Source organism: Seriola aureovittata, chromosome 12 (genome assembly GCF_021018895.1).
Source record: "Seriola aureovittata isolate HTS-2021-v1 ecotype China chromosome 12, ASM2101889v1, whole genome shotgun sequence".
NCBI lineage: Eukaryota > Metazoa > Chordata > Actinopteri > Carangiformes > Carangidae > Seriola > Seriola aureovittata.
In genome coordinates this window covers 9,651,559-9,678,220 of record NC_079375.1, presented here as the reverse complement: position 1 = coordinate 9,678,220, position 26,662 = coordinate 9,651,559, and the positions used below count along the sequence as shown (strand labels likewise).

At 41.0% G+C, this 26,662-nt stretch overlaps 2 protein-coding genes across 6 annotated transcripts; one reads left to right on the top strand and one right to left on the bottom strand.

Annotated features, from left to right (window-relative positions):
- Positions 1-522: 522 nt before the first annotated feature.
- phc3 (polyhomeotic homolog 3 (Drosophila)) lies at positions 523-17,852 on the top strand. Of its 5 annotated transcripts, none has more exons than XM_056390374.1 (15): positions 523-662; positions 2,052-2,263; positions 3,262-3,423; positions 3,528-3,605; positions 3,692-3,850; positions 3,959-4,048; positions 4,313-4,484; positions 5,446-6,119; positions 6,205-6,328; positions 7,142-7,407; positions 13,326-13,485; positions 13,577-13,694; positions 14,653-14,782; positions 15,978-16,284; positions 17,059-17,852. In XM_056390374.1, the coding sequence occupies exons 2-15, from the start codon at positions 2,087-2,089 to the stop codon at positions 17,211-17,213; spliced, it is 2,772 nt and encodes a 923-aa protein (XP_056246349.1). In that variant the 5' UTR covers positions 523-662; positions 2,052-2,086; the 3' UTR covers positions 17,214-17,852. The 5 variants fall into 5 exon arrangements, with proteins under 5 accessions (XP_056246349.1, XP_056246348.1, XP_056246346.1 ...); XM_056390373.1 differs by having other exon boundaries at positions 4,313-4,514; positions 7,145-7,407; positions 13,583-13,694; XM_056390371.1 differs by having other exon boundaries at positions 4,313-4,514; positions 7,145-7,407.
- Positions 17,853-18,289: 437 nt separating this feature from the next.
- Positions 18,290-25,917, bottom strand: dapk3 (death-associated protein kinase 3). Its single transcript, XM_056392236.1, has 9 exons — positions 25,830-25,917; positions 24,908-24,999; positions 22,457-22,817; positions 21,794-21,923; positions 21,558-21,606; positions 21,441-21,467; positions 21,182-21,334; positions 21,021-21,066; positions 18,290-20,292 (listed from the first exon to the last, which is right to left on the bottom strand). Exons 2-9 carry the CDS (start codon positions 24,967-24,969, stop codon positions 19,744-19,746), a joined length of 1,377 nt encoding a protein of 458 aa, XP_056248211.1. The 5' UTR covers positions 24,970-24,999; positions 25,830-25,917; the 3' UTR covers positions 18,290-19,743.
- Positions 25,918-26,662: the final 745 nt, after the last annotated feature.

The following is a 26,662-nucleotide window of genomic DNA, read 5'->3' as shown; positions in this document are numbered from 1 at the left end:
TTTGATGCAAATACTTCTCCACTCATACGTAGGCCTGTAACAAAAAATTGTTAGCATGACTATTTGTAACATTCATTTCAGAGTGATTTTACTCTCCTTATTGAAGTAAAAATAGTACGTCTTCCACCACTGCACGTGAAATGGCTCCTCTTCTTGTTTTGTATCATAATAAAATAAAACTAGTTTTTAAAATCGCAGGAAGAAATATTGTAGCGCTATAGTTGAGGGTGGCTGAAATCAGTGTCTTGTCTTTTTTGAATAGTCTTCTGACACATAATCCTTGTTTAGACAGCCACAGGGGTTTCACCCACAAAGCGTATTCTATGTTCTTTGAAGTGCATATTTGCAGCTTTGCACGAATCATTGTCATAATGTTATCTAAAGGAAAAACATTCAAAACGAATGAAAGCACATTTGAGACCGTCAGACATCTCCGGGTCTTTCCATGCAGTGAGCGCAGCAGCGGACTCCCCGGCTGTGGAAGGTCCTCCCGCACTGCGAGCGGTGCTGTGTCAAGGCTGTTTTTATTGCCTGCTGTGTACCGTCTGATTCTTTTTTTTAATCTCCATTTTAGACGGTACTGACGCATCAATAGGCTTCATGACTGGGACAATGTGCCGGGGTATGGTCAGTTCCTGATGGCCCGTGTCTTTCAATACCAGGCAGGTACCGCCGACAAGAGGTGAATGATTGTGCATGCATAAAGCGCTGTCTGAGACAGACAGGGAATGACATCCTGATTTGTTGAATTTATTACCCGAAGGCTCCTAAATTATGGACTGTCCATCTAATATCAGACTGATGTTGTGATCGTTCAGGGTTTATCGAGAAAATCATGCATGCTTTCAATTAGACAGAACCGGCTCTGCAGGAAAAAGCAATCAATATTCAAGGTGTAAGCTATCAGTGTTTATCCCTATAAAATACGGCAGGTATTTTTTTTACTATTTCAAAGCTATCTCTGAGATTATTTAATTATTATTAGCCTATGGGAATAAATGACTCACAATTAACAGCCTTTATCAGCTGGGAAAAAAAAAACTTGCAGCACTGTATCATCTTTGTCTGACGTTTGTCTCTTAACAGATGTGTGAGGCACAAAATAACCTGAACACCCAGTCAATCAATTATACTAATCATTCACCTTTTTTCATACATTTCATTGGATCGTAATCACAATGTTTTCACGGGTAACATACAGCTAATCCAGCCCTGTATTCTTAATGTTTTCTTTTTTCTTTTGTTTCTAACTTGTGTATTTAGTTATAATTTGATAATGATTGTTATATTGAAATGACCATGAAGGTCAAAAAAAAGAAAAGAAAGAAAACCTCAAAGTTTAGTGCAGGTATATAAACAGTTTTTAAACATGCACTTTTATAAAAACAAATAGGGATAAGGTGGATGACATAAATAGTAACCTATAATCAGAACATTTACTTATGGCAGATTATTATGAACCAGGATTATCTTATTATCTGTGAGTTCATATTCATTTTTATTTCTATGCTTTCTGGGTGCATTTCGGATGCAAAACTAAACTGAAATGAACTGAAAGTATTTCTCCATTTATAACGAATATTATCATGATTTGTTCTATACTATATGTATTTAAGTCAAACTTCCTCTCTATAGACAAAATGTTTTTTACTACAGTTTTGCAAACAGCCCGAATAGACGATGCTTTAATTGAAGTATAGATGGACCGAATTTACGCTTCAGTGAAATCTATCAAATGAATTATTATTTTTTATAATAACAGTAGAAAGATATCTGTCAATTATGGCCGAATAACAGGTTGAATCTAGATCCTGGAACCAAGACAGCTCGAAGTGCAGTGTATTTTAGTCAAAGATCCGGGTTTGAGGAAACATATGCCTGCTCAATCTTTATTAAAGTAACGTAGTTTAACCTTAACACTGCAGGTGTTAGCAGAGAGAGAGAAAACTGCTAACCAGTGAAACATCTCATTCAAACGAACCTGATTCTGGTGATGTTGCTATTTAAGCACCTCCTGTTAATGGACGTCTGTTTTTTTTATCTCCATACAGTTTTCCCATCATTGAATCTGTGTGTGACCTGGGAGATGGAGAGGCAGAGCCCAGGGGAGAAGCAGGCAGATACTAATAGGGCTGTGGCCACCACCACCCCCACCACATCAGCTGCCGTCACCATGGCAACAGTCAGCTCCAGCAGCACCACGTGCACCCAGGCGCCCACCGCTTCCCTCGGCATTATCCCGTCAGACAGACAGGCAGTCCAGGTAATAGACAGTACCTGGTATCCCTGCGTACCTAATTTAACAGGTGGATAGTTCAGGAAATAGACTGTGCCTCGGACTCCTGCATAATATTCAACAGGCAGTACTGGCAATAGACAGTACCTGGGACCTCTGCATGCATTATTTTACTTGACTATCAGGCAGTCCCGGTAACAGACAACACCATTGGACCTCTGTATACATGATTTAATTTGACAAGCAAACAATCCAGGTGAAATGTACCATGGATCTCGGCACAGGTAGTGTCATATGACAGGAGGGTAGTCCAGGTAATAGACATTGTCTGAGAGCTCTGCATAGAGTTTTTCACTTGATTGAAAAGCAGTCCATGCACTAGAAATTACCAGGAACCTCTGCAGTGCAAACATTGTTTAATTTGACAGGAATATAATCCAGCTAATAGACAGTACCTGGGACCTTTGCATGCTTTGTTTCATTTGATAGGAAGGTAATTCAGATAATAGATAGCACCTGGGACCTCTGTATGCATTGTTGGACTTGACTGGTAATATGAACAACAGGTTGTTAGATAGATAGATAGATAGATAGATAGATAGATAGATAGATAGATAGATAGATAGATAGATAGATGGATACTTTATTTATCCCCTAGGGGAAATTCATTATTTGGTATTTATGTACTTTATTTTTTAATAGATTGATATGCTGTCTATATACAGTATGAAACACACACACACACACACACACACACACACACACATTTTTGACCTCTGTTCTTATTAGATTATGTTTAAGGGAAATAAAAGAACAATTTCTTTTACAAATTACTTAATTTTTCTATCAACACTGTATTCGTAACATCAGATAATGATTTTTTTTTTTAAAAGTAAAGTGTAAATACTTAATTTGGTCAGTGCAATAAGGACAAATGAGATTTCACAGAATGATAGCATTGTGCTGGATACAGTGGACTGAAAATTTATTTGTAAGGAATATGATGATATGATATGATCCAACAGGTGATCCAACACGCTATCCACAGACCTCAGAGCATGGCGGCCCAGTACCTACATCAGATGTACGCAGCCCAGCAGCAGCACCTCATGCTGCAGACAGCAGCCCTGCAGCAGCACCAGCACCAGCACACCCCCCATCTGCAGAGTCTGGCCACCATACAGCAGGTCACTGTCTACGTGTTTGTTGTGTGTGCGCCATGTGTTAGAGCAAGCATGAGTCATTTTAACAGGAAAGACAGTGAGTATAATGTGTTCCCAATACATTTCAGGCTTCAGTCTGTCAGAGGCAGTCTCCTTCTTCATCTACTGGCAGTTTGGTTCAACCTGCTGGTGTTTCCCAAAACTCGGTGAGTGTCTCTGTTCCCACTCCCATCAACCTGACCATAAATATTAACCTCAGACTACATTCTTCATCATGTCTCCCTGAATCCAGATCACTTTACCAGCATCTCCAGTGACAGCCCAGCTGATTGGCCGCACCCAAACATCCAACTCCACTGCTGCTGCAACCACAATATCCCAGCAGGCCATGCTTCTGGGAAACCGACCAGCCAACTGTAACCAAGCTCAAATGTACCTTCGAACTCAGATGGTACAAATGTTTTCAAATATCCCAAGCTCCTGGTGATACTGGTACTTCAAAACTGCATGACTCATTTGCCCTATTTCTATTTTTACTGAATGCGTTTTCCTCTGTCAGCTTATTCTAACTCCTGCAGCACCAGTGGCTGCAGTTCAGTCAGACCTCCCTGCTGTCACCTCCTGCTCCTCTTTACCTACCTCCTCTCAGGTACAAACTTTGCCAGGCACTGAATTAGAATAAGCCAAGCATGCCACAAGACCACAACATTATAGACTTCAGGATGTTACAAACCTTGAACATGGGCTACATTACAGAATTAAAGATGTTTAGGAAATACTTAAGTGAGAGGTAAAATGCAGCTTGGGATTTTGATGAATGTTAGAGGAACCATTAGTAAAGTTGCATTAAAGGACAACATAGATCAGGGCTGTCAAAGCCAAAGTGTAAAAGTGGCTATTTGCATGTATTCAGGTGCAGAATCTGGCTCTGCACGCCCACTTGCCTGGAGCTCTGGCTACAGCCCACAGTGTCATCTTAAAGCCATCCACCCAGTCCCAAGCCCTGTCTCCAGCCGCCTCTTTGTCCAAGATGTCAATATGTGCTCTGAAGACCAACCAGCTGACTGACACCTCAACTGAAACAGGTCAGCCTGGAGCCCAGATTATAACCCCAGGTGAGTTGATGAAATACTGAGGCTGAAAGGAACGTTTACTAGCGAGCCCGCGTATTTCAGGCTGAAGTGATGAGTCACAGTAATGAAGATGAACTATGCCATGTTTGAATCAAGTGACCTTCATCAGCCATTTCACATAACAGATGACAACAGCAAGCTTCCATACAGTATATACTCACAAAGAGCAATCTGAAGAAGCAAAGCAATCAACCATTCATTGGCTATAAGGTAGGGGGAAGAAAAAATACCAATAACAACACCCAGTGAAGGTGGAACAGATCATTTGTGATATACAGTATTAGTGCTTGTAGGTATTTTCTCTTGACATGTTATCTCCAAAAGCAGCTTGCTACCTACCCTATCATCTCCCAGTTAAACAATGACAGATCTTTAGAGTATTTTGGAGGAGAAAATTCTGTTCCGGGTGAAATATTAAATACAAAAAGACACCAGGTGCTCTGTCAGTTTGAGATGCAACAAATCCATGGAACTTATATACTTCTCATCTATTTCTTGGCAAGAACGCAAATAAGTGTATTGCTCAAAATCAAAGTCAAATTATTCTTTTAAGTTTCCTTTGGAGATGGAGAAAAGGAGATACATATATTGCAGACTACACTATACACATACAGAAAGAGACGTTACACTGACCCACTCCAAACATATGGAGTCATCGCCACAGCGGAAATAGTGAAAACTGTTGAAAAGATGATGACGTCTGGTACTCTTTATTGTAGTGCCGTTCTATGCACTGTTGCCTTTGTTATTACATTTTCTGCACCAGGTAAACTCAAGGTTTCAATTCAAGAACCTTTGTCAGCCTGTGATGAGCACATTTACTGGAAGTTAAGCCTGGAAAAGGAGACACTTGTTATGTGCTTTTGTTAGTTTTTTGTTCCTGATGCCTTCCTATTCATCACTCTTCCTGCAGCCTACTCTCCAGTGCAGGCCCACGCTCTGGTCAAGCAGCAGCTGTCCTGTCCATCAGGCCAGCGGGTGGCACACCACCAGCTCATCCTCCAGCAGGCCACAGCAGGCGCTCTCAACCACAGGCAGCTTCAGCCCATCGCCCTCAGAGTGGCACCCCAAGAAACCAACTCCAACAACCCTCTTCCACTTTCAGTTAAAACACTGACCACTCCCAGCACCATGTCACAAACCAACGGTGACCCCCAAGCCCCCTCTTCTTCATCTTCTTCTACTTCCTCTTCTACTTTTTCTTCTTCTTCTCGATCTGTCACAAACGTGTTTGCATCATCAGCTCATGCCTCAATCCCAGCTGCCACCGTTCAGCCTCAGCCTCCTCCTCTGGTGGCCGCTCCGCAGCGCCGGACCTCATTCCCACAAATGCAGAATCAGCCTCCGCCTCCTCCTCCACCTCTGGTTCTCCCCAGGCTGCCCCAGAACCCCCCAGCTTCCCTCCAGAGGCTGTCTGTGCACTCGGTCCAGGCTTTGGCGGTCCAGTCAGGGCAGGTGCTGCTGACAGAGCGGGAGCTGCCTGTAGCTGAGGCTCTGGTCCATATGCCTTACCAGAACCTGCCTCCTCCTCAGACGGTGGCTGTTGATCTGAAAGTGCATACGGTCAGACGCAATGAAACTCCATCGGTGAGTCACCATGTCCTCTTTGCAGATCTCCTCTTCTCAGTATGTGTTGGTTTGACTGAGGGTTTTGTTGTCGGTTGAATTTCAGTCGGGGCAAACGTGCAAAGCGAATGGACTGAGTTCAGACGAGAGGAAAGATGAATGTTCTACAAGTCGACAGAGAGACAGGACCCCTACAGCTCTCATTGCGTCTCCTAAGCAGAATGGTGCAGGTAAATTATAATAAGATGTTACTGCAACACCACAGTAAACAAATCAAAGAAGAAGTCCTGGCAGCAAGTTGTAGGTCAACTGCAGCTGAGCCAGAAGTAGAGATGAACTCAGATAAGTTTGCTTGCAACCAGGACACTGTGGGTTCAAACCCTGCGTCAGTGAAATGAACTTTGTCTTTGTATGATTAGTGCTGAGAAGGACCAGACAATAAGTTAATTTGCATTTTTTATAAACTTGAATTCTGTATTAGTTGGATATTGTGACATAACTTCCATATGGTTAAAATGCTGTTTAAATACCTTGAAACTGGCTGTCTGCCATTTTCTGCATTTTTAATGAACAGATTTCTGGGTGTATAATTGACACTTAGAGAAGAAACAGTTCATACTAAAGGCTACAGCCATTCTTGATATACTTCATTTTAACTACAGTGGATTTAAAAGCCCAGCCGTTGACAGGATACTGTTCAGATATTTCAGATTTTAATCATGCAATTAAGTGCATCCCACGTCAATATGTGATATAAATTTGACATGTACTGCAAACAGACTCATGTTCACTGAGTGGCAGGAAATAGAAACCTTCAGAGAGGAACTTCGGAGACAACACCGTGTTTCACTGTGTTAGACAGAACACTGGCTCAGCCGGAAGTGATGCTAGAAAACTAGACTCATCAGGACCAGGCTGGTCTGTTGGGATAAACTTTGACCAGAGTTATTTATTCGGTTATTTAAACCAGAAAATAAACCTGACTTACTGAAATAATGGTTAACAGTCTGTGTTATTATTATTTTATGCCTTTTATTCCCCAGCAGTGATGGGTTCATCCCCCGTCATGTCCAGTCACTCAGTGATCAGGTCACCACAGTTAGAGGAGCCCTCCCAGCACGGCAGCAACCTTCCCCCTCCACCTCCTCCTCTACCTCCTCCCATCCTTCCCACCACAGTCAGAGGCCCCAGCCAGCCTCCCTCTGCCCCTACCAGTGTCCCAGGAAGCCCCGACAGGATACTTACAACCCACGTCCTCACACACCTCATAGAGGGCTTCGTCATTAGAGAGGGCCTGGAGCCGTTCCCGGTATGTCCACCAGAGGTGCAACACAAGCAGTCACTCAGGGCATCAGTGAGCCTCAGGTAGAGGTGGATGCTGTGGTTACAGTCAAAGCTCACACTAAAAGCTTTAGGGTTTGGGTTTCTTTATGCACACTCAATCATAATGGAGATGCTCTTCAGATGTGGCTGAGATACTGTGCCAAATCAGCCATTCAGTCATTATAGCCTCAGTAAAGCTCAACGCAGTGCAACCACACCACATGATGAAGTAACTTGACTGGAAAATATAGCATGTGTTGTTAACTGGAAATACAACTTTTTTTCTGGTGGTTAATCAAGACAAGTCTGGAAATGTTAAAGGAATATTTTCCTCAATCACAGTGATATCTGTGAATAATAAGAAGTGGATCAAAAAAAGTAATTTGCCGTATTTAGTCTTTGTAATATTGTGAGCCCAGGCAGCACAAGGAGGACACAGAACTCGCCATCATATATTTCTTGGCTTTTAATCGATGATAGTGACAGACAAAAGAGCACACAATCCATACATCACTTCCATATAAAATACTTCCTGACAGGACTTCCTGTCAGGTCCACCCATGGATCCTACAGCTCCCTCTATCTAACTCCAGAAGTATTTAGGATACTACATCCCTCCCTTCTCAGGTCTGCAGACAACATACACTGCAAGAGAACATAAGACACGTTAATCAACATTATACACTTTACTCAACTTTATATGTTGCACTTACTTCAAATTAACTCTTAATTTGTAACTTACAATTTAGGTTTGTTTCAAACTTTAAGAACTTAACTTGCCAAAAACTAAACTTATATCAACTACTTAGAACAATTTTTTTTTTTTTTTTTTTTTTTTTAATTTCTTTTTTAAAATTAAGCAACGGTGGTATTCTCTGCAGAGCTGAATAAATATTCACTTTCTTTTCAGTGTTTATTTAAGGCCTATAATAGTCAGGCGGGCGTCTCTCTCTAATAGAGCGCCTTAAGGGTGGTGTTAACTGTTCTTGTAATACATGTGGGGACTCACTCCCCAGTATCAGTGGGGCCCTCCCAGAGTCCTCCCCATGGGATGAAGAGTCAGGGATCCGGACCTCAGGGGACTGTACTTGTTCTGTCTCCATAAGAGATGGCCTGCTCACAGCCTGAGGTGTACTGGGATCTATATCAGGAACACCACTGGACTCTCTCTTCCTGATTTGATCAATATGTCTCCTCACGATCTGTCCATTTCCTATGAGGACTGTACATGACAGGGGACCTGTGCAGCTCTCGATCGTTCCAGGAATCCATTTGGGACCATATCCATAGTTTTTTGTAAATATAGGATTCCCAGGTGCAAAACTTCTGAGCTTTGTGTGCGTGTCATGATTAACTTTTTGTTTCCACTGTTTCTTTTCCACCTTAGACTTCATGTCTGGAAGTAACAGATCCAAGGCAGACCTAGGTCTCCTTGACATCAACATTTCAGCTGGTGACAAGCCTGTAGTAGAGTGTGGAGTGATTCTGTAACTAAAAAGGAATCTGGACACTTTTGCTTCCAAGCTCTCATTTCCTCCTTGTATCTTCTTCATCCCTTCCTTAAAGGTTCGAACTGCTCTTTCGGCCAGTCCATTTGATGAAGGATGGAAAGGGGCTGAGGTGACATGGTTGATCCCATTTTTAGACATGAAATCAGCAAACTCAGCACTTGTAAAACAGGTAGCATTATCACTCACCAACATTTGTGGCAATCCATGGACACTGAAACTTTGTCTGAGCTTTTCAATGGTTGCATGTGAGGTTGCTGTAGTCACTGGATATACATCCATCCATTTAGAATGGGCATCAACAATCACCAAAAACAGTTTACCCAAAAATGGACCTGCATAATCCACATGGAGTCGTGTCCAAGGCTTTTCTGGCCATTCCCAGGGATGTAAGGGTGCTGTAGAGGGAGACATGCTATGCTGTTGACATGCGTCACACTGGTTTACTTCCCTCTCAACATCTCGATCCATCTGTGGCCACCAGACATATGACTGAGCTAGTCCTTTCATCCTACACATTCCTGGGTGGGACTGATGCAGCAACTTTAACAGAGTTTTCCTTCCTTTCTGAGGAATAATGACACGAGCCCCCCACAGAACACATCCATCTCTCACACTGAGCTCCCAGCGTCTGGTGAAGTAAGGCATGAGTTCAGGCTCCACTGTAGAAGGCCATCCTTTTAAGACATACTCCTGCACTCGTGACAATGTCACCTCTTTAGCTGTCCAATGTCTTATTTGTTCCGTGGTCACCAGTGCATCATCCATTCCATCCAGCATCAGCACCAGATCCTCCTCTTCCTCAGCAGGTGATGTTTCTGGAAGGGGGAGCCTACTGAGGGCATCTGCATTTATGTGCTGCTTTCCAGGTCTATACACAATCTGATACTCATAAGCTCTGAGCCATACAGCCCAACGCTGAACACATGGTGACACCATCTGAGGAACAGGTTTAGTTTCATTGAACAGGGATATCAAGGGCTTGTGGTCCGTTACAATTGTAAAGTTTCGTCCATAGAGGTATTTGTGGAACCTTTTAATTCCAAAGATCACAGCCAAACCTTCTTTATCAAGCTGAGAGTATTTCTTCTCCGCTGGTGCCAAGGTACGAGATACAAAACCAATGGGTTTTTCTGTTCCATCTTCCATTTTGTGGGACAATACGGCTCCTAGGCCATAGGGTGAGGCATCACTGGCTAATAGCAAAGCCTTCTTCCCAGAATAATGCACTAACACATCAGCTGACTTCAATAAGTCTTTGGATTTCCTGAAGGATTCTTCTTGCTGTTTGCCCCAGCTCCAAACCACATCTTTCCTCAGCAGATGATGTAAAGGGGCCAGCAATGTGGAGAGATTGGGAAGGAAGCGGTTATAATAATTCAACAAGCCCAGATAGGCCTTGAGCTCTGTTACTGAAGTTGGGGTGGGAGCCTCAACAACAGCCTTTACTTTGGCTTCCACAGTATGCACTCCTTTAGCATCCACTTTATGTCCCAAATACTGAACTTCATCAGCCAGCAACGTGCATTTGCTTCTCTTTAATCTGAGACCCGCCTCCTCTAAGCGGCTCAACACCTCATCCAGGGTCTTTAGGTGCCTTTCTCTGGTTGCTCCGGTAACCAGTATATCATCCAGATACACCGCTACATGTGGAATTCCCTGGAGAACCCCCTCCATGGTTCTCTGGAATATTGCTGGAGCGGAGGATACACCAAATGGTAGTCTGTTGTATGTAAACATTCCACGGTGAGTATTTACAGTTAAGTACTTTTTAGACTGATCATCCATTTGGATTTGTTGATATGCATGGCTCATGTCTAGTTTTGTAAACTGCTTCCCCCCAGCTAACACAGCCATCAAATCTTCTACTTTGGGTATGGGGTACTGTTCTAGGGTGGAGACTCTATTTACAGTCAATTTATAATCTCCACACAATCTACAGTCACCATCCGGTTTGAGCAAAGGAACCACAGGAGCTGCCCATTCAGAATACTTGACTGGAGTAATGATGTTCTCTTTTACCAGTCTGTCAATCTCTGCATCAACTTTAGGCTTCATAGCATAGGGAACTGATCTTGGTCTATAAAAGCGAGGAGCAGCATCAACAGGTACATGAATAGTAGCTTTAAACCCTTTTAACGTTCCCAGCTCCTCTTTAAACACTCCTTCATGCTTTTGTAGCACTCGCTGCAGGGTCAGGGGCTGTGAGTGGTTTGCAGTGTGCACTTGCTCCAGGTTCAGAGACTGTGGGTGGTGTGCAAGGTGCTTTATTTCAGCCCAGTCCAATTTAACATGCTTCAACCACCATCTTCCCAATAAGTTTGGACCTGTGCCTTTAACTACTATTATGGGCAATATCTTTTCTTGCTGTTTGTAATTCACTCTCACATATGCTTTCCCCAGCACCTTTATCTTTTGTTTTGTATATGTTTTCAACTTCAGGCGAGTTTTCTTTAATGGAGGGGCATTTTTCACTTTTTCTTTGAATGCTTTCATAGTCATTATGGTGAGTCCACATCCTGTATCCACTTCAAATATCACTGGTTCACCATTTAGAGTCATGCATACCTTGTAAGGGGGCATTGCCTCCTCTTCATCTTCGCACCAGACATTATACAAAGATAATGGCTGTTCGTCTTCATCACTCCCTTCTGCCACTCTGGGAGAACAATAATGCACTTTTCTCTCCTGTGTGTAGCGTCTTCCACTTGCTCTGGGCCTTCTGTCATTTCTCCTGTCAGCATTTAACTTTTTCTTATTGCGACACGCTCGAGCTATGTGTCCAGTTATTCCACAGGCATGACACTTTTCCTTTTTGAACCGACAGTCCTCAGGTGAATGTTTACCGTTACAGCGATAACAATCTTTATCTTTTTCTGCTCTTCTCTGGCTCTCTCTCTTCTTCCCCGTGCTCTCTGATCCTCCAGCCCTCACTGCATTACAGGACATGGCTCCTGCCTTACTTTGCAAATCCTGCACATTCTTGTTGGCAGATTCCATTGCTTGTGCTAGAGACAGGGCACTTTCAAATGTGAGATTAGTCTCTGACAATAATCTTCTTTGGATGCGGTCATCATTTATTCCACATACCAGTCTATCCCGTAACATTTGTGAAAGTGTTGCTCCATAATCACAATCTTGTGCCAATTTCCTTAATTCTGCCACATATTCAGACACAGATTCGGGGGATCTTCTCAAGCGTGAATTAAATTTAAATCTCTGGACAATTTCACTTGGCTTGGGGTTAAAGTGGTTCTTTAATAAAGTTACCAGTTGTCCAAAAGTCTTCTCTCCTGGTTTTGCAGGACTTAAGAGGTTTCTCATCAAATTGTAAGTTTGTGCTCCCACCACACTAAGCAAAATGGACTTCTTTATCTCTTCTTCCTCAATAACATTTGCAATAAAGAAGTGTTCCATTATTTCGCAATATTCCTCCCAAGCTTGCACTTTTGGATCAAATGGTGGCAGTTGCCATCTCACCTGCATGTGTCTTCCTCCCTTCCCCCAAGTCCTTTGTTCACCTGGAGTCCTATCCTCCAATCAAAGAAGCAATTCCTTCCACAGTGGCCAGAGAGCAGGGCAAAAAACTCTTCTCCAAATTATCCTCGTCGCCATATGTAATATTGTGAGCCCAGGCAGCACAAGGAGGACACAGAACTCGCCATCATATATTTCTTGGCTTTTAATCGATGATAGTGACAGACAAAAGAGCACACAATCCATACATCACTTCCTATATAAAATACTTCCTGACAGGACTTCCTGTCAGGTCCACCCATGGATCCTACAGCTCCCTCTATCTAACTCCAGAAGTATTTAGGATACTACAGTCTTTTAGACTTTTTAGATATTTAGAACAGCTGAAAGTAGTTTAGCGTGTATTTTAGTATTATCTTTAAAGGCTAACAGTGGTGTTATTCCATATTTTTCTTATTGTCAACAAATCACGATCCTCAATACTTTATGTAATTACCCCTGACCCACATGTTTCTACTGAAGATATAAATCTTTAAAATGTGGCACAAATTTCTAGTTTCATTTTTTAGACTCAGCAATCTTTCAGTATTACTTCAGAGTATTTACAGCAGTACGACGGTATATGTAAGATTCATCCATTCATTGTCAGCTTTGTTCTTTTAAAGGGATTTGTTGACAAAAAAAAAACAAATATCACCAGCACCACTATTTCTTCATTTACTCCAGACCAAGAAAGTGCCACAGTCAATTAAAACATAATAGAATATTTATTTAATATTATTTAATATTATATTAAATAAGATATATATGTAGTAATTGAATGACATTTGAAAACTACTCCCTATCTATATACATTGCTCATGTCCTTCCATATCATTATGTAAGGCGTTTCCTTTTTTAAATGCTCCTCGAAATGCAGGTGGGTCCTTCCTCACTCTTAGCGGACCAGCAAGCTTCACTTCCAGAGTCCCAGGAGATCCACAGCAACGGGGATGCAGCAGCAGAGGACAGTCCTCTGGATGCTGACCAGTCAGATTCAACAGACTCTGAAATGGAAAACGATGGCCCTACGGCAGATGGTGAGGACTGTGCGTATGTGGAGTGGGGGTGTGTGTGTGTGCGTGTGTGCGTGCGTGTGTGCATATGTTACTAACAGCTGGTCCTCTGAAGTTACAGAGCTGGGCGAGAGTGTTGCAGGTGTGCTGCAGTGTGAATACTGCGGGAGCAGAGGTTATGCTGAGACGTTTCTGCGCTCCAAGCGATTCTGCTCCATGACGTGTGTCAGAAGGTAAATAAACCGCACCAACATCAAGATGTGATTAACATATTTCTAGTTCTCAGATAGTAATGTCAAGCAACAGGCATTATTCTATATTTGTTATTGCCAATAGATTCCAGAGAAGAACAAAACCAACAACTGATTGATTGTAATAACAAGTATTGTGTGTGGACCCAAAGCCTCTCGGCCACAGAGCTCAATTATAGTCTAAAACAAACAAATTAAAAACACACATTTGAGGTTAAACCAAAATTAGCAGTTAGACTACCTTAAGTTTATGTAGAGTTAATGCCACAAACACTGACATTCTGCCAGGAATACTCATGTATTAATCTGCTGCTGAAAATAGTCCCCAACAAATAGACTGCCTACTTCTGTTGAAGTAACATTTGCATGAAACTACAGTGCCCAGCTGTTTTAGGAAATTACATGATCTTTTGAAACATTAAATTACTGTATTTGTGGCACATTTATATCTCAAGTAGCAACCAGTACAGGTGGGGCTGAAAGTATGAAACACTGAAAAATGCTAGCTTTATCCTTTACAGCGGTTGATAATGTTGGATATTTTATTATGCAGCTCTTATGCAGCATTTTATGTTTGCCCTGTTTCAGTGTTAGTGTGATATATCTGCTTACTACACAGTCTGAGAAAAAGATAAAAAATTATGTATAAGGTTTATTTTGTCTGCCACACGTGACAAGTAAAAATGCTGCCTGTTCCTCTGGTGGTGACAAACGTCATCTGACGTGTGGAGTCCATTAAGCTCCATTTGGGTCATAAGAAAAAGTCTCAAGTGCATAATCACTCCCATGTTTCCCTCTGAGTCTCCATCCAGGGCATTAAAGAGAGGACGCAGATGTAGACCATCAGCTCACAAATGGCTAATGCCTGTCTAATTGTCTACATAGTACATACTTAGTACAAATCCACTCTGATATTTTGTGACTGACTCTCTATGTTTAGGTTCAGTGTGAGCTGCACCAAGCGTATCACCCTGCTGAGAGCAGGCCGCTGGGGTCACAGGCCAATGGGCCGGAGAGGACGACCCCCCAGCAGAGTCAACGGAGCCTCCAGAGAACATTTCCTGAGACAGGTCAGTTAATATCACTGACCTCATGCATCCAGGAAAATACAGAGGTGCTACAGGGATCACTGGTCCTTAAGACGAGCTGCTCTCTGGGGAACAGTCACATTTGTACAACTGTACAGGATAAATCTTCAAAAAGAGCCCTGGGTTCTTTCAGTGAGTTCTGTGTGTTTAGGGACCTAATGTTTCTATAGACAGTTTTAATGTCTGTAACAGTGGTTTCCAACCTTTCTGGCCCACGACACTTCAAAAGAAGCAACGACCACTTGTGACCTTCATCACTGGCGGTGTATGGTGTCAAGTTGTGACCAGTTCAACTGAAGAACTCCCTTGTTTTATTCAAGTCATTTTAGGAGGCCGGAGGGGATAGACAAAATTATTCAGTAAACTATGAGAACAAAGAAAGCAAGGACGAAGGAAAGTCCAAGCCTTTTTTTTCTGCTCTCTGTGTCCTGTTAATCATCAGGGTTATCTTTCAGCCCCCGGTTAGAAACCATTGGTCTATAAGACTTTATAGACAATGACAACTGTAAAACAGCCATTTTTCAACCTGGCTCAAAATGTATTGTGTTCACAGATTGAAAAGGTATGACTACTACGACTACTACTACTACTACTACTACTACTACTACTACTACTACTACGACTACTACTACAAGTAAAGGCAGGGCCGCAACAAACTATTAATATGGCCCTTCTCTAATCAAAGTTACAAAGTGCTTTACAATCAAACAACACAGTGAAAAAAGACAGGAAAAAGTAGTAAGAAAAAAGTAGAGAAAAAAATTAATAGAACACAAAATGAAAAAAATAAAATGCAAAAATTCTAATGAAATTCTTTTAATTAAAAATAACTCCATAAAAATAAAAGAGTTAATGGTAAAAATGACAGTGAGTCCTTAAAATTTAATTGAAATGTGGTAAAGTCGCATCATCCTTAAAATAACTCTGTTCTGCTCCTTTCATGGAGTCAAGAATTTAATATTGAATACATCAATTCAATCAAATGATATTTAGATTTAACTGTACCATGTTTTTGAAGGCTGATGTAGACAAAAGCTGATGTTGCTATAATCTTTAATAATAAGTGCAATAGTAACATTTATTTATTCTGAAAACATCATTAAACTGTTTTTAACTGAAGTGTAAGTAGTGTAACCCTAAAGAAAAACACAGAATATATCGTCTTTGCGCTCCACAGGCTCACGGGTCATGTGGCTCAGAGGAGACCCAGCAGTGCTCACTGAGAGAGGAGGAGGAGGAGGCGCAGGAGGAGGAGGAGGAGGAGGAAGAAGAGGAGGAGGAGGAGGAGGAGGAAGATGAGCCTCCTGTTCCCATGAAGACCAGGCTCAGGAAGCAGGCTGAGAGGGAGCGAGAGAGGGCGAGAGAGCAGGAGAGAGAGCAGAGAATGCCAGAAACAATCAGTGTTTCCGACGGAGAGGAAGACGTCGGCTGTCCATCGCAGTGGAACGTGGAACAAGTGTTTTCTTATATCAACTCTCTGCCAGGTACTGCACGACTGACGATAGACAGAATTTGGCCACATGCTGTGTATCAGGATAGAAGTTTTACTAGAATTCAATTCTATGATCCTACTAGCTATTTACTGTTCTCTCCTGTTGCAATTTCTTCGTTATATTCGGATTAACATGCCAAATGACCATGAGGACAAATACTTTCTAATTAATTGAGCAAGTACTTTATGCATTTGAAAAGCTGCAAAATGCTCCTGTTGTGTTATAAAATCCAATAAGAGGCATGGCTACATGAGGGAAAATGACCTCTGTGGCAAAACAGGCAGAAACTAAAGAAGACGTACAGCTCATTTTAATAGCTGCATCACTGTACAGTGGTCATTTGCATGTGTTTTGCACTGCACATCACTGAGAGTTCACTTAGCCACCAGTCAGTGCTCAGTGCTGTGACACCTTAAAAGTGTGTTTTATTTTAGATTAGAAAGTTAGGATTCCCTAAAAAAAAAAAAAAAAAATACAGCTGGCATTTAAACTGGTTTGCGAGGTCCCTGTTCATGATGTGATGTGATGGCAAAATAAAATACATTTTCAGCATGATAACAAACATCCAAATATATTAACCTGCTCAAATAAAAAAATTAAAAAAAAAACAGCATTTTTAGAAAAGGTAAAAAAAAAAAAGATGAAATAATGAAAATAACCATTAGTTTCAGCCCCAATAAATAGTCACATAAAGATCATAAGTTTGTAAATATCTGCCAACATGAAAATGAACAGGAGACACTCTCTACCTTCTCTTCTCTCCAGGAGGTCAGGATGTCGCTGAAGAATTTCGCTCCCAGGAAATAGACGGACAGGCTCTGCTGCTTCTCACTGAGGATCACCTGGTCAGCACCATGAACCTTAAACTGGGACCTGCACTGAAACTCTGTGCCCACATAAACTCTCTGAAAGATGCATAAGCAATTAACATTCCTACTCTCCGACTCCAAGAAAGAGTTTTGTGCTGCTCTGGACCGGGATGAAGAAAAACAGAACAATGGTCTTTTCTCTTTCTCTCCAATTCTGCAGAGACAACAGGGAAGCACCACTCGTCCGTCTGACTTGTCCGCATGGTCGGTCAGCGCGGATCATGTTGGACCGAAATCATGAACGCACAGACTGCAGTTTTCCTGAGACCACTGCCAAGGATTTCACTGCTGCCACCTCCAGCTGTTCCAGCTGTGGTTTCAGATTGAAGTCCGCTCATTCTCACGGCTGATTTTAACACACAGAAGAATAGTTCTTTCTATGACCTCTGGTTATTCCATTGTAGTGATTGTAGCTCCAGTTATCCATTTGTTTCAAAATGGTTTTAAAAGTTCTTTGTATCATTTGTAAACAAAGAGAACAACTTAACATTTACATTATTACACATACAGGATGCTGTACAATTACAAAGTTTACAGATTATTGCCTATTATCTTGGGGAAGGAGTTTGATACATTTATCATCAGCAAACAGTTGTGATGAATTCTGAAAGATAACTGATAACAAGCTTATTTATTGTTATTTAATATTGTATTATTGCCATAATTAATATACAAATAAAACCACTTAAAAACAAACATTGTTTTACTTTTATTATATTGTCTATAATAACAAAATTATTTTTTTACAGTGTGAGGAGTTTATCTTGTTTATCTTATTCATAAACATACTTTTTGATGCTTTCAGCACATGAAAGCAACTATGAAATAATTACAATACACATAATAACATTAAGTACAGATTCTTAGAAATGTTTAATTCTCTGAAAGTACAAGATATAAGATTCAAACTGAAGGCGCCTTTTTAATATATCATGTATTTTGTTACATCACCACCAGGGGGCCTTCTTGATACTTGATACTGAGCTCAGTTCAAGGTGTTTTACAAGGTGTCGCCTGCGTCACCCAACAATAGGAAACTTGGAAGATTTGCCAACCTGAATAATAATCTTACCATTAGATAGAGTAAAGAGAGTTCTCATTCACACAATAACAACAGATAAGTGAGATTTAGTTACAGTGATAACTTTGTTTATTTGAAACAAACCCAGACAGTTTCATTTTTCAGCTCTTTCTTACACCTTAGAGACAGATTAAAACATATTTTTGGAACACTGCTATAATCATTTAAGTGCAAACGAGTACATTTCTCTACTGAAAAATACTATTGACTATATCATATACTTTCTATGCTATACATGGGGAATGTGTTGCCTGGATGTGAAACGCATCAGTGGAATGTTTTAAGTGTGCAGGGATGGTGTGAATGAAAACAGAAAAACTAACAGAGATACAGTAAGTTTCCATGCACACTATTTGGTTTACAAGGCTGCTGTGCAAAAGTTGTTGCTTTTAAGACATTGAGCGATATCAATGTGATAGAAATGTCATTCAGTAACAGATGAGTGCTTGCAGAGGCAATAAGGTCGATCAGTTTACAGGCACTGCAAAGATGAGTTTCTACATTCTCAAATCTGGCAACGCTTTATTTTACAGGTCCATAAATTCTGATTCTCATTTGCAAATAATTACCTAGGAAGTTTCCTGGAGAGAACCATGTTATTTGGGGGACAGCAGGTGAGCTGAACATGCAAATGTGAACTGAGTCTACAAACAAATAAAATTCAGCAAATATAAAAAAGATAAAGTAAATGAATGATTAAACAATATTTACTGGGGTTTAAATGGAGCAATATCTTTCTTTGAAATCTTTCTGCAAATCACAACTAATTGAACTAATTGAAATGACAGCGTGTCTATTTTCCCTGTAACAATTACCAAACTGAGGTAATAACAGACCTGTAAAGCAAAGCATTAACCTAAATCTTCTATGCTGAGGGTTTGTGTTTATTGCATCCTTTACAGTCGACACTCTGTCCCAATACATGAGAGAAATTCAATGTCAGCTGCAATCAAATCTGAAATGCACGTAAACGGATAAATAAATACCCCTGACTTCTGTGCAAACCTGATACTTTAAGCTGTATATTGTCACACTTTCTCACATAACTGGCCAATAACCTGAGGCTGGAGTAAATAAGCAGATGTCTATGACTTTTAAAGCACTGGACAGTTCAGACGTAATTTAGTGTCTAAAAAGATAACCACGGTAACAAAAAGAAACAAATGCATTCTCCAACTGCAATACCGACAACGGCAAAAAAAGCCAATGTAGCTTGCAAATAATTTTGTTAACTCTGATGCAGCTGAATTATAGTACGTAAAATCTCTAAAATCATAAATTAATTTATAAAACACTGGAATGAGCCTCTTCGTGGGGGAATGGGTTCAGTATATTGCCTCTCTGCTTCTTGCTGGTATTCTCAAGCATGACATAAAAAGGGTGGAACATTTTTCCCGATGGGCAGCAGCATAGCTTATGATGACAACTGACCCACTCCAACTCTGCTGCGTAGCACGCATGCAGAGAAGACGGGCAGGAGGATACTTGAGAATGAAAATGTCATTGTTGGACGTCAGCCCTGCTGCCGGAGCTGAGCCCGTCCTTCTCTGCAGATATGGACTTGACCAGCTCCTCCACCCAGCGGACCTCAGAGGCCACCTGCTCAGCCAGGACCTCGTAGCGGTTCTCCAGGCGCCCGAACTTGCGCTTGAGGATGTTGGCGGCCTGCATGGTGACCCGGGCGTCCTCCTGACACTTCTTGCGCTGAGCCTGAGAGCGGTGCAGCTCTTGCCGGATATGGCTCAGGTCGCTGGAGATGCTCTGGTTCTCCTCCTTGTACCAACCCTCCTTCTCCTCGTAGATGGACAGCAGCGCCGCCACATCCTCCTGGCACGAGCGCTGATTGCGCTCCAGATCTTTCAGGCCTTCCTCTGCCGCTGCGATCTCCTCGAGCACCTGGGAGAAGCGCTCAAAGTTGACGTAGGTGTTGTTAGGTGGCATGCTGGAGTGGGACTTGATGGTGTACTCCTTCAGACGAGTGGTCTTCAGGCGCCGACGCTCAGGCTTGTGGTCTCTCTCCTCAGGACGCACGTTCCTTCTCTTAATTACCTGGAGAGGAAAAATTCAAAGGTTTGAGGTGATTCGATAACATACCCCGACTGACACTGGCTTTTTGAGGCCAACACCGATACTGATGTTTGATATATTGCTATTAAACTCATTTTGTTACATAAACACACCACATAAACAAACAGTGCTTAAATTTGATTAATCAAAGAATTGTGGCCAAGATATGTTCTTTTGCAGTTAGTCAATAACTTAACAGCAGCTCTCTGGCTGAAAAATCATGTAGTGAAACTGGACTGCTTCTAAATGACCTCAAACATCTTTGGCATTCCTCTACTACAATTTCTTGTTAGTTTTCAGCCAACATATACACTACTTACAGTAACAATTCAGACATGCACGTAGGGGCTACACTGTGTAGAGCCTGATAGGTAAAAGTTATAATTTTTTACTGAATCTTAAACTATACTAACAGCTAATGAAGAGAGGCCATCACTGGAGTACTGTACTGTGCAAAATTATTATAAATTTTTTTATATTGTATTAATATATTGTTCTAATATAGTCATGTAGACACAAGAGCATGCATTCATTTCTCAGCACTTTCAGAATATAAAATGACAGACCTTTGAAATATTTCTTAATTATAAAAATAAAAAAACAGATAAAAAGTTTGTTAATATGAATAGACAGCGCAGCAGTTCAGTTGCAAACATGACTGTGAATATTATACTGTAAAACCAGATATAAATGCTGGATACAACACCCACCTTAATCCAGGGGTGCTCGAGACTGTCATCAATCGTCATTCTCTTCCTACAAGAGAAAATAATCCACTGGTGAGAAAATGACAGAGTTTACACTTTCATATGTTTACAGAAAAGACATTTCTCTCTTTTTCTTGTGGCGTCGAATGAGAAGATATTCTTACTTTGGATCCTTGACCAACAGACGGCGTATGAAGTCTTTGGCCAGCTCGCTGGTGTTGCTGAAATACTCCTCATCAAAGTCGTAGTTGACAGCTGAGATGTTAGTCAGGGTCTCCTGCTTGGTCTCGCCAAGAAACGGTGAAGCACCACTCAACCTAACACAGAGAGAGGCTTCGCTTTAGATGACACATGGAGGAGGGGTGAAGTGATTTCTGCTTCTACAAATGACAACAGCCAGTCATGATGTGAAGCATTACTCACAGAATGTATGTGATTACTCCGATGCTCCTGCAGAGTAGAGAAGAACCAAACATGAGTGGAAACTGTCGCATGAGAACACATCTTCAGAAGGGAAAAAAACACAAGTTCACATCTTACCACATGTCCGCCTCCAGTCCAAGTGGCTCATAGTTGACTATTTCTGGCGCTGTAAAGCACAGAGGAATGAACACTTTAATTCAAACCAGATGTGATCCGAAACATCCACTTACAAGGTTTACCTCACTTGCCAGCGTGGGCACAAACCAGCACAAGAACTGAATTAGGATTTTCAAAGTGAAACGTTCTAACTGTGTGAAATGGATATGTAGGGGGGGGGGGGGGGGAGATCTCACCAACAAACTCTGGTGTTCCAAAGATGTTCTTGAACTCGTTTCCTGCTTTAATCTGATGAGCAATCCCAAAGTCAATCAGTTTGATCCTGGGGTTGGGGACGTTCTTGTCCAGCAGCATGATATTCTCAGGCTGAAGAAACCGTGCGAGAAGGAGGAAATGTTTGAATTGAAAGATGTTTTGAACATCTTAAAATTGCCTGATTTGTCTGTTCATTAGTCCAAAAAAACAAAATGTATTTCAAATATGTCAAAGAGAAGCAGCAAATTTTCATGTCTGAGAATCTAAAACAAGAAAATGTTTAACATGTTTGCCTGAACAATGGCTGAAATGATAAATTATGTAAATAGATGCTACTTTATTTTCTTTCTAACTAATCAATGGACTGATTAACCATTGCAACTCTACAGAAATCATAAGCCAAATATATCTTTCTGCTTTTCTGCCCATAGACTGTATACATTTTTCTCACAAGCAGCAGGACAGCGTGTCAGCCTGTCAACAGTCCTGCGTTACAGACGGAAAAATCTCAGAACACAGAAGTGCCAGATACTTATAGTACAACATAACTTCTTCTAACACCTGAACTTCTCGTCAACATGTCATTTACGACTGTTGGCCCAGAGCCTCACATACAAGCGGTCTCAAACATACAGACTGCTGACCTTGAGGTCAAAGTGAGCGATCCGTTTGGAGTGGAGATACTGAACACCGTCCAGGATCTGTTTGAGAAACTGGGTGGCCTCCTCCTCCGTCAGAGATTCCTTCTCAGCCAGGAAGTCGAACAGCTCTCCTCCTGACACCAGCTCCAGGATCAGGATCACGTCCGTCTTGTTTTCAAAGATGTCGTGCAGGGTGATGATGTTGCTGTGCTGAATCTCCCGCAGGATGTTGACCTCGCGCTCGATCTCTTCACGGCTCACTCCTCGCCGGCTGGATGACAGTCGCCGCTTCTTTATGAACTTCGCAGCGTACTCGATACTTGTGCTTTTCTCCTTGCACTTGCGAACAATGGCAAACTGTCCACTACAGGAGAGAGAGAACAGAGGTGTGAATAAATAAGAGCAATATTATTTCTTACATGCAAAAGTAAATAGGACTTAAATGATTACTTTATTTCTTGGCAATTGAAAGAAAATTGTCTCCAATTTTGATGATAATAGTTAGTCTGTGATCTTTATAGTCATTTATCAAGTAAGAATAGCAAAGTAGCCAGTTAAATCAGCACAGCTACTTAGATTTGCTTTTTGTGTTTTTACAGCTTCATGTTATTCTAATGATTTCATTCTTGGCTGCTGGTCAGAGTACATACAGCCACATACAGCCACATACAGCCACATACAGCCACATACAGCTATATCAAGACATCACTTGGGTGATGATTGTTTTTGACTAAGTCAGTGTGTCCAAACTTTTTTATAAATATAGATAATGGCGTCGATGTTAAACTGAAGAGTGATTTTTCTTCCGAAGATTGCTTCATATGAGGGATTTTAAGTGGCCCAAAAAAAGTGACCAAATCTAATTTCACAAGATAAATCACTGTATAAATATAATACCTTATCAAGTCAGTTCTGTTTGTAATTAAATTATAAAAACCTAATTTTCTTAACAAAAATAAAAAGAATCTGCCACTGCAGTGAGAGTATTTCAGTCTTTTTTTTAGAAATCAACATGTTTGAACTATTTTCATGAGTTGTGAGTCTGTATCTATAAAACAAGAGAGGAGAGGGCATGTTGGTGCAACAGAATGATGAAACTCAATGATTTTGGAAAATACTTGGAAAAAGTTGATCTACATAGGAAACAAATAGAAGACTTTTTCCTCTTCTTTTAGGAAACTTTAAGTTGTATTAATGAGGATGCAGGATACAGATTTATTATGGGGACCCACCACAAGGTCCCGACCCCTGGGTTTGTTTACACGAGATTAAGTGATGGATTAATGAAAAAAATAATTGATAAAATAGTTGGTAGTGAAAATGATTCTTCGTTGTCTTAGTAGAAGGTAAACAAACCTAACACATGTGACGTGATGCTGAAGCAACTGGAAGAACAACAGTACATGGTCAGCACAGAGCCATATGTATTACTGTAAGTAAAAATAATGGAAATATTATGTATGTAGTCTATAGCTTTGTTAGGAAATGAATCGCAACCAACAGAATGTAATCTGTGGCAAGGAATAAAAAATCTACCATCTAACAATGCATGTCTGTGCATGTCTGTGCAGAGAATTTAATTTTCACCCATTCAATGTCTGCATACCTTTCTATCAGAGCACACACACACACACACACACGCACACACACACACACACACACACACACACACACAGTGCCCTCTCGAGACACTACACCACAGCAGAGGTGGAAAGGCACATTGAGAAGCAGTGATGTCATGCTTTTGCTGCATTACTGCAGAAAGAAAATAGCTAAGATAGAAAGTTGATTTTAACCTTCTAAAATTTGAAGACTCATTCACAGGGCAGTGTAAAAGTTTTTTTTTTTTTTATATGTTGCCGATAATATTTTGGCCCTGTTCAGATGTAAAGTTTTGGAAGGACTGCACTTCACACCTGGCATCAAAATGCATCTAGAGTACATCTCAAGCAATCAAGTGTGATTTTATTACTCTTCATACTAACATTTGCTTTAATTCATGGAAACCTACAAGCACTAATAATCAGAAAAACAGACATATGTGCACTGCCCATGGCTAGAAAAAATATCTGAGGATGCAAATTGGTACCTTGTCATACAAACTTGTCTGATTTGTTTAACATCTGAAAATCTACTGTCATTCTATGTACACACTACGAACTAAAAAATAATGTTTTCCAACGCAAACAGGTGGCAATTTGTATTCACACAACAGAACAAACAGTGTGTTGATGACATGACTCTCTGATAACCTTCAAATGTGTAAATGAATAGATCCAAAAGCATCATTTATGTGTTTTGTGTGCACTGAAACTAGTATTTGGAGCAGTCGACCAGCAACTGCGAGACCCAAGACATGTTAAGGCCCAGTATGAACAGTGTGTTTGTATGTAGAGGTTTTAGCTGGATGCTTACAAACACAATGTGTTTTGTCAGAGAAGAAATGTCACATACCTGCCCAGTTCCTCTCCCATTTCATAATACAACTCGACATCCTCTTGCCTGAAGCCAGCCATGGTATGATAGGAGTGAAGCCTTGAGATTCACTGCAGTGAAAAAGAAAATAGAATAAGTTATAAACCCTATAGAGACTGGCAGTGACAGACAGCACAGGGACCAAAACAATGCCATGTGAGTGGGTTTAAAAGTCTTTGGTGTAAGCCAAAATAACCATTTTCCACTTACAGGGACATTCACTTCCTATTACCTGCCTTCTTTCCTCCTTATTTGGCCCGAGTCAACACAGCTTTAGTTTTCAGAGACTTTCTGGCTGATGTCAGACCCCTGCATACCAGTCCTACTTACATCATCTCCTCCCTGGACCAGCTATCTCTGACTCAATTAAAGGGACTGGGGTTAAGCTATACTCCCGCCTATATGTCAGTTTCCTCCTTGGAAACTATTATTGTGCCTAGTCTATAAAAAAAAAACGATTAAAATAAAACAATTTCTGATTTTAGCTTATAACACACCGCTGGGCGCTGTACAAGATGCTGAGTAGCGACTCTGCTGCTTGTGTTACTAGCAGGAACCAGAGACATTTTCCCCGTGGATTATCATTCATATCAACAGCATAAAGATCGAGCTAATTGCTACAAACACAGTGGTAAACGCGGGCCAAAGGTACAACCTATTAACTTTTTCAAGATTAAAGGAGTACAAACTGTTTTAAAGGAAGAATTAAGGGAATCCCGACGACGGAAGACAGCTAACGCTAGCCTAGCTGCGTATCTAGCTAACCTGCTGTATAAACACCGGCTCTCGCTGTCTATGACTTCACTTTGGAAAATATACGATTAACGACACTAGAATATTGTCAGAAAGGCACATATTTAACCAAATAAATTGTGAAGGCAATGCAACAACGGGTACTTACAGTACAGTTGGCTACGACAGCTGCATTCCTCTGTAAAATGTGAGGACTGAACGGTGTCAAGTAGCTACTATGACATGTAGAATTTCCGGCCCTGTGATTCAAAATAAAAGCCTCGCTAGTTTTTGCTGCCAAATATGTTATTTGTGGTAGCCCTACATATGATTGGTATACTTCTTTTTGTAATGCACCGGGACTAATTACTACAGTAAATATTCATTTTGTCCACCACCAATATTACTGAAGCAACACTGAAAGCATACTCTTTATATTTAAAGGCCACCTCCACTCAAATGTTTTTGCTTATTGTAACTTCACCTGGGTGTTTGTAGAATGATGTATGTTGATGTAACAGGAGGATGTAACAGTTAGTTTACAGTCAGTCATGATCCAATATGTAATCTTACATGTGTAATGTGGAAACTTGAACCCTTTAGTTCACAGACATGGAAAATTAAAGGTTTTTAGGTCCATTCAAGTTTATCTATCATGTACAGTTAATTTCAAATATACATACACAGACATGTGCAAAGTAGCAATAACAATACTGTAAGTGACAACTATATGTAAAAATGTTGCTCCTAGGTCAGGTTAGGATTAGGTTTTCAATATAGATGTGGTACCTTTTACACCCTGCACTTTCACCACATTAGTTGCACTGATGTATGCTGTAGCACCAATTCACATCTTCTTATAGAAGCAGGTGACAGTTCTACCACCCAATGGCACCTCATTAAATCCATAACGAGGTGAAGGAAAGCATGCCTGTTTGGATGCTCAGTACTTTTCTGCTAAAACTGTGACATTTATCTTCATAAATGCTTACAGACGATATC

What these genes read in the sequence shown, in the direction of transcription:
- phc3 (XM_056390370.1), top strand. Translation starts at nt 2,087, where the DNA reads ATGGAGAGGCAGAGCCCAGGGGAGAAGCAGGCAGATACTAATAGGGCT. An exon ending in GTCTGGCCACCATACAGCAG is followed by an intron (nt 3,424 to 3,527) that starts GTCACTGTCTAC and finishes AATACATTTCAG; the next exon opens with GCTTCAGTCTGTCAGAGGCA. An exon ending in AGCCCAGATTATAACCCCAG is followed by an intron (nt 4,515 to 5,445) that starts GTGAGTTGATGA and finishes CTCTTCCTGCAG; the next exon opens with CCTACTCTCCAGTGCAGGCC.
- dapk3 (XM_056392236.1), bottom strand. Translation starts at nt 24,969, where the DNA reads ATGGCTGGCTTCAGGCAAGAGGATGTCGAGTTGTATTATGAAATGGGA. An exon ending in ATGGGAGAGGAACTGGGCAG is followed by an intron (nt 22,818 to 24,907) that starts GTATGTGACATT and finishes TCTCTCCTGTAG; the next exon opens with TGGACAGTTTGCCATTGTTC. An exon ending in TGGAACACCAGAGTTTGTTG is followed by an intron (nt 21,607 to 21,793) that starts GTGAGATCTCCC and finishes TGTGCTTTACAG; the next exon opens with CGCCAGAAATAGTCAACTAT.